Source organism: Alligator sinensis, unplaced genomic scaffold, assembly GCF_000455745.1.
Source record: "Alligator sinensis unplaced genomic scaffold, ASM45574v1 scaffold1450_1, whole genome shotgun sequence".
NCBI classification, from domain to species: Eukaryota; Metazoa; Chordata; order Crocodylia; family Alligatoridae; genus Alligator; species Alligator sinensis.
The window spans coordinates 515,397-521,713 of record NW_005842873.1 but is presented as its reverse complement, the minus strand read 5'-3'; the positions used below and the strand labels follow the sequence as shown (position 1 = coordinate 521,713).

General features: G+C 45.7%; 1 protein-coding gene and 1 long non-coding RNA gene across 4 annotated transcripts in view; one reads left to right on the top strand and one right to left on the bottom strand.

The window, feature by feature from the left end:
- The window catches only part of PTPN22 (protein tyrosine phosphatase, non-receptor type 22), a 30,818-nt gene extending 25,283 nt beyond the window's left edge, over nucleotides 1-5,535 (top strand). For all 3 annotated transcript variants that reach the window (XM_025191930.1, XM_025191931.1, XM_025191929.1), the window contains exons 19-22: nucleotides 287-393; nucleotides 1,142-1,172; nucleotides 1,997-2,074; nucleotides 3,944-5,535. In XM_025191930.1, the coding sequence (XP_025047715.1) occupies nucleotides 287-393; nucleotides 1,142-1,172; nucleotides 1,997-2,074; nucleotides 3,944-4,008 (281 nt within the window). In that variant the 3' untranslated portion in view covers nucleotides 4,009-5,535. The remainder of the gene's footprint in view (nucleotides 1-286; nucleotides 394-1,141; nucleotides 1,173-1,996; nucleotides 2,075-3,943) is intronic.
- The window catches only part of LOC112548014, a 5,883-nt gene extending 280 nt beyond the window's left edge, over nucleotides 1-5,603 (bottom strand). The window contains exons 1-2 of the long non-coding RNA XR_003091822.1: nucleotides 5,531-5,603; nucleotides 257-461 (exon numbers count right to left, since the gene is read on the bottom strand). This is a non-coding gene — a long non-coding RNA (uncharacterized LOC112548014). The remainder of the gene's footprint in view (nucleotides 1-256; nucleotides 462-5,530) is intronic.
- Between the last annotated feature and the right edge of the window lie 714 nt (nucleotides 5,604-6,317).

Sequence of the window (6,317 nt, the reverse complement as noted above, 5' to 3'; positions counted from 1 at the left end):
CTGATCGGGCCCCATACCCCATCTTGCACTCAGCCCAGGTTGGTTGTAAACCTTCCAAACGAGTCCCTGCTTTCTGTGGGAGAACACCATGGATGTAAAACAATGAACGCAGCCAGAGAGTGGCTGCCAGGGTCACAGGCAAAATACTGCCTCCCCCTCCCCAAACTGCTACATAAAAGGCAAACATAAGAGAGTCTTCCACTTAATTCTGTACCCAAAAATATTCAGAAAAGAAACAGGAGGATGTGCACATGACCTTCTGAAATGTTGTGGTGTGTGTTCCCAGGTCTTCAGCCTCCTGCGAGGAATTCTACTAGCAGCCTCGGGGACTCGGGGAATAAAGCTTCTGAGGAGCTATCACAGGAGCCTGCGAAATGCTTCAGGAGGAGCAAAGTAAGGAAATCTGAGAGAAGGGTCATCTATCCAGCTGTAGCTGTGGCTGTTGGCGTCTCATCATAATCCTACAAAGACAGTAGGAGAGCAGAGGTCTGGTTTGAGAGCTCTCATACTTAAGGCAAGAAAAGCTCAAGCACAAGATTGTGTGGTGGTAGTGACACTGCAAGCAGAACTGGTGGAAAGAAGAAAAGGACCAGAGCCCTGCAGCAGCGACAAGAGTTGCCTCTGCCTGTCTCTGGGACTGGCTATATGTACCTCCATATACCTGTGATCTCCTCTCCATTTACTGGGCCAACACCTCTCAGGAATGCTGACCAATTTTCCAACTCCCAAGTAGGACAGACTCCCCTCCTAAACGATCCTGATTTCAGCTGCTGCCTGGGGAAGCTGTGCTCCCTGCTCCTTTGCCTGATGTCAGACTAACACAGCTACGTCTGTCCTAGCCTTTGAATGTCACTCTTGCACAGAATTTCTATTGAGAGTAGCTTTAACAGCATTACTGATAACCACTGGGTTCATTTTGCTTTGGCTGGGAAAGAAGGAAAAGATAAAGAAATGACAGGCTTCTGCGCCCCTGCCCCAAATATAATGTGGGTTTTGAGAGTAGGTGTTGTGTATCTTGTGGGCATGATGTATGCATGCTGTCCGTCATGGCTGTTGAGCAGAGCATTCTCTTCATCAGTTGGGGATATTCTGCTTGCTATATTGCTTCTTTCATCATCATTCTCATTTGTTGTTTTTACAGAGCTTGAAAATTTTACGCAACGTGAAAAAGAGTAAGTATCTTGAGTGTCAGCTAGTTACCCCGTTGGCCATGTGAATGTGTGGAGCCTACAGAGCTGTACTTCTTTGAGGGCCCAGACCTGCAACATGCTGAGCATCCTGTATACCTCTCTGGCCCAGGGAGCTGAGGGACTCAGCACCTCGCCAGATGGATGGTTATCTGTTGGCCTCTTCTGTTAGGATCTCTCCAAGCACTTAGCACATACGAATTCAAGATCTGTATTTCTGTGAAAAGCTGTCATTGCTAGCAGGACTGTGAGTGTGTATGTGAAATGTATATCGACCTCCCATCTCAGCTTCTGTACACAGAAATGAAGCAATGTTTTGGCTTGTTTTCCCCAGCCTACCCTATCCATTCCAAGATGATATTGTTTAACACTGTAGGCATCCTAACTTCTCATCCATCTTCTTTGGAAGTCACCGCAAAAACATGCTCTGAAACAAATGAGTTGATTTAATGAAGTCAGCCAAGTGTTTCCACGGAGCAAAATTTACAGAATAGAATTAGCCTCGTCTTTGTCACTTCTCCGTTTGATAGATTTCAATGAAAGCATCACCCCGGTTGGGAACCGTTGGCTTAGATGCTATGAAGAGTATGTCTCTGAATTAACCTGCCCTAACTCTGCACAAAGCCGCCCTTTAAAGGACATGGCATGTTTACTTGTGTCACTGCGCTGGCTTTCAACTTGCATCTTTAGGTCATTCAAATGCAGGGGGTCGGACTTGATGATCTATTGAGGTCCCTTCTGACCCTAACATCTATGAATCTATGAAATGGTCGCTGCCTGCTAAAGAAAGCCCTTCTGTTTGTTTCTAGGTATCTGCAGCCCATCTGCATTGGCAAAGCCACGGGAGCCTACCCAGACAAACCACTCCACCTCTTTTCTGAATTTTGGTATGTTGTTTCCCCATCTTCCCTTTCTCTTTGGATTTTTGGTACATTGACTATAGACTTTTAAAAGGCTAAGTGCAGACATTGTAGCTGGCTCTTGGCTAGTGCGAGGAAGGTGACGGAACTCTTCACGTAAGTGTCTGCATAGATCAGAAGCATCTGTGACTGAACACTTTTCACTGCAGCAATTGCCTACTCTTCTGTGTGATTGTTTAGCGCATGAAAACACAAAAGAATTAGAGGCTTGAATGTATTTAAAGCTGCCAGTGGCCTTATAGCTTAATTATTTTAACAAAGCTGTTTGTTTGTTTGTGTGCTTGTGTAACATTTGGGAGTTTATTGATGAGCTATGTATGACCTACATATAAGGGTGGAATATTCACAGTAGAAGCTCTGTCATACGCACTGAGGCAATAGGACATATTCTGCTTGTAGGCACATCATTCACTTCCCTACATAACACCAAACCAGTCTGGATTTGTTGCCTAATGCTTATAACATAACAAACCTTGGCTAATTGCTTACTGTTTAAGTGAATAGGATCTTTCAGCCCTGCTGTTTTTGTGACTTAATTGTATTTTGTTAGCGACATACTGTCTGAAACTCTATACTTTGTAAAATTTGTATAGCCCTCCATATGGAAACAGTGAAGAGGAAGCAGCTGTCAAAAAAAGGCTGCTATTAGAAGTATTGCAAATGACTGGAGCTAGTTCGTTTCAAGACTGCTTCTAGATAGGCAGCTCCGAGGGTGCTGTAAACAGTCCTCAAATACAGGGTGCTTAGTGTCGCCGTGTTTGCAGGCTGGAAAATGAGGGGGAGCTGGGCAGTCAGGGCTGCTAATGCCACAGCACTGCCCCGCTGCATACTTAAGCTGCATTAATCGTTTACGGGACGTTTGAGTAAGTGTACGCTGGGGTGGGCAGCCTTGTCGCAGTCCCTAGCTATGTCGGACTGCACAGTCCTTGTCAACACATGCAAGTTGCGCAAACAACAGACATGTGGCTGCTTGTGACAGGATACAGCTTGAATGTGGCAAGGGGCTGCAGAAAACAACAACCATTCAGTACTGAACGGTTACACATTTTGCACGGAAAGACTGAGTAGCTACAGCCTGACCCTGTGTAAATCATGGGAGAGAAGCTGTATGTCATTTAAATGCTGATTTTAAGGGAGTAGTTGTGTATTAATCAAGAGGCACAGAACCTTGTTGATATGTCCTTGATATTCTTGTTATAATTGTGTTTGCTGGCAGACGTTCTGCTGCAGCACAACTGTATTTGATTATTTAGCGCCAGAGTTACCTATAGCTAACCTGGGCATCTCATGGTTGCAGAGTATTAAGCCAAACAGATTTTTAAGACGGAGACAATGAAACTTTCTTGTGAAAACAGTACCCATAATCACAGGAGCAGGGCTCAACCTGAAAGCTATCCACCCTGACGCTTCATATGCTGGTACCCCAGCCAAGGTCCCTTCATAGTATATTAATGCAAGATTTCATGCTTTAATGCTCCTTCAAAAACGTCTGAGGTTGGTCAGACACTGAGTTTGGATAAATTATTGGCCTCATGACAGTATTTGAATGAACTTAGCATTATGGACTCTTAAACATCAAGCCTGCTACAATTTCTAGTTTTTTTGAAGTGCCTTAATGGGCCCTGCACATGGATAAATGTGACCATGCTGCATAATACCAGCATTTCTGTCACTGTAGTTAAATAGTGTGATGTGTTAGGATTAATAGAGCACATAGTGTATTTAAAGCCCAAGTCTTTTTAAATACTCTGTACATATGGAATAGGAGAGCAATGTGAAAATCACACAGTGTGTTTACAATACTTAAGAAAATAAATATTTTGTTCTTACTCCTAGGCTTTGCAAAACGATTTTCAAAACCTAAAGGACCAAGAAATCCTCCACCTTCATGGAATATTTAAATCAACTTTGTGGACGCGGTACTGTAGATTTGCCATATCCCTCTGACACATCTGAAATGCTCTTCAAGATGGATCACCATCAAAATATAAAAAGGAAAAATGCCTGTGTTGTGCAGTATCTGTAACCAGGGCATAATGCAAACGTCTGTTTTTATCACCTAATCAGTTGTAATATAAAGAGGGTTGCAGAAATGAGTAGCAGCTGCCTGGCACTTGTAGTTAATGTTTGACCTTGGCAAGACGGTGCTCTGTGGTGGCTGTTGGAGGCGTCCTGCCTGGGCTTTGTCCATTAGGGACGTGTGGCCATTTTTTAATGTCTCCACCCACTCATAGACCGAGCGATACGGTGAATTCACCGAGGTGGCGCTCCTGTGGGCCACAAAGACAGCGACAGAACGCTGTTCTTCTTTGCACACTGACAGCTGCACAGCCTTCTTGTTTACATGCTCACTAGCCGTACACGTGCTTAGCACGAATGCTGGCTGCATCCAAGGGCCGCCATCAGTGTTCCCTGCTGCTGTCTAGTTTCCCACTTTGTTGCAGACACACAGTGTGGGTAGCTATTTTGCCTTTAGTTTCCAAAACGTTCTTGTACATCAGGCTGGAAACTAAAAACAAATATGAAACATGGTGTCTGAAAGCAAACTGAATTATTTTGGAGCCTGGGCGTTCTTATTTTTAAATGAGCAGGGTCATTTCCTCTAACTTTGCAGTTTAATTTGCCGTAAGATAATGGGTCTGATTTTCCTGTCCCAGTAGTGTCACCTGGGTGTGATACCTCTATGATGTGACTGATGGCCCTGATCCTCCAAATGCTTCAGCCTCTGCGCAACTGTACTTACGTAAATAGTTCTATGGCAATTTGAGTTAGGCACGTGCTTATCTGTTTCCAGGATTGAGGGCTAAGGGAGAAAAAGCCTTTCAGATTTTAGAATTCAGGTATTTGGCCAAGTACGTTAACATGGTGGTGTTTTCCATTTAAATTAATTGGGTAATTTTCTCTAAGCGTCTGTCTGAAAAGTCTGTTTACGATGATGACTGTTCACGTAGGAACCAAGCCTGCATGGAAACATGTTGCATAGTCTACTGAAAAAAGTTCACGTGAATGAAAGTGTCCATATACCTAGTTTTGGCCTTTAAAAAAGTCACAGTGTTAAGGTCTGTAACTTGCCAAAGCCTTTTGATGCAGACACTTAGAAGATAAGTTTCCTAAAATCTGAAAGCTTATTTTCTTGCTATTCATATCCATGGAAAAATGTAGACATTTTACAAACTGTTCAATGTATTTCGCTGTCTTCTAGAAAAACGCTGACTTGGGAAATGCAAACTATGCAGGTGTTTTCAGGGTCTGATGCGCCGTTTGGCTCCCGGAGGAACTTGATGATGATGAATACGGGATGCAGAGGCATCCCGCTGGTTCAAAGCTGGGGAAAGCAGGACCCCCTCAAAGTGCATGGACTGTTTTTCTTCCAAGTCAGCTGTTTTCTAGCATTGCAAAAACTATTGAAATGAATTATCTCACACTTTTACTAATTGTAGGTCTTCCTTAGTTATTGCCAAAGAACGAGTATTGCTGAAAGATGCAATCCTTTTGTCCTGCGCCCTGGCCCCGCTCCCAGGTGCGTGGGGGGAGGAGAGGGGTTTTGTTGGAGCCCCAGGCCGCGTGCGCGGTGCCTGTGGCGCTAAAGCAACGGAGGCTCTTTGGTTTCACTCCCCTTCGTGCTGGTCCGGAGCTGGGCGCAAAGGTGGCTGCACGGGATCTTTATGCTCTTTGCTGGAGGGCAGCTGGGGGCTGCCCCCCGTGTAAGTCAGAGCCGCCTCACGGTCGTCCGACAAGGATCCGATGTCAAATCAGACCTGTAAAGAACTGACACATCTTTCTAACTTGTACCGACTCTGTGAAGTGTTTTACCCTGCCTTTGAGATGCTATATGGAATAAACGTATTATTTATGCAGCGCTGTTGTTCTGGATTGTCATTTGTTACTCTTGCATGTTTTGTGGTTGTTCTTGCACACCGTGTTGCACATGTTCTTGTTGTTGTTGCGCATTACGCGATGACAGGCCGTGTGCGAGCACATGTGCTTGCTGCGCGCCCAACGCCTCCGCGCGAGCGCGCTGGGCGACCGTTACGACTGTTGGGAGGGGAGGGGTGCCCACGTGACGGCCCCGGCCTGCGTGCCTGGGCGCACGCTCCTGGCGCCGGGCGCAGGGACGGGGCGGACTCGGTTTCCCGGCGGGCGCTGCGGCGGTGCATGCGCAGGCGGCGCCGGGCTTGGGCGCGGACTACAGCCCCCAGCAAGCGGCGCG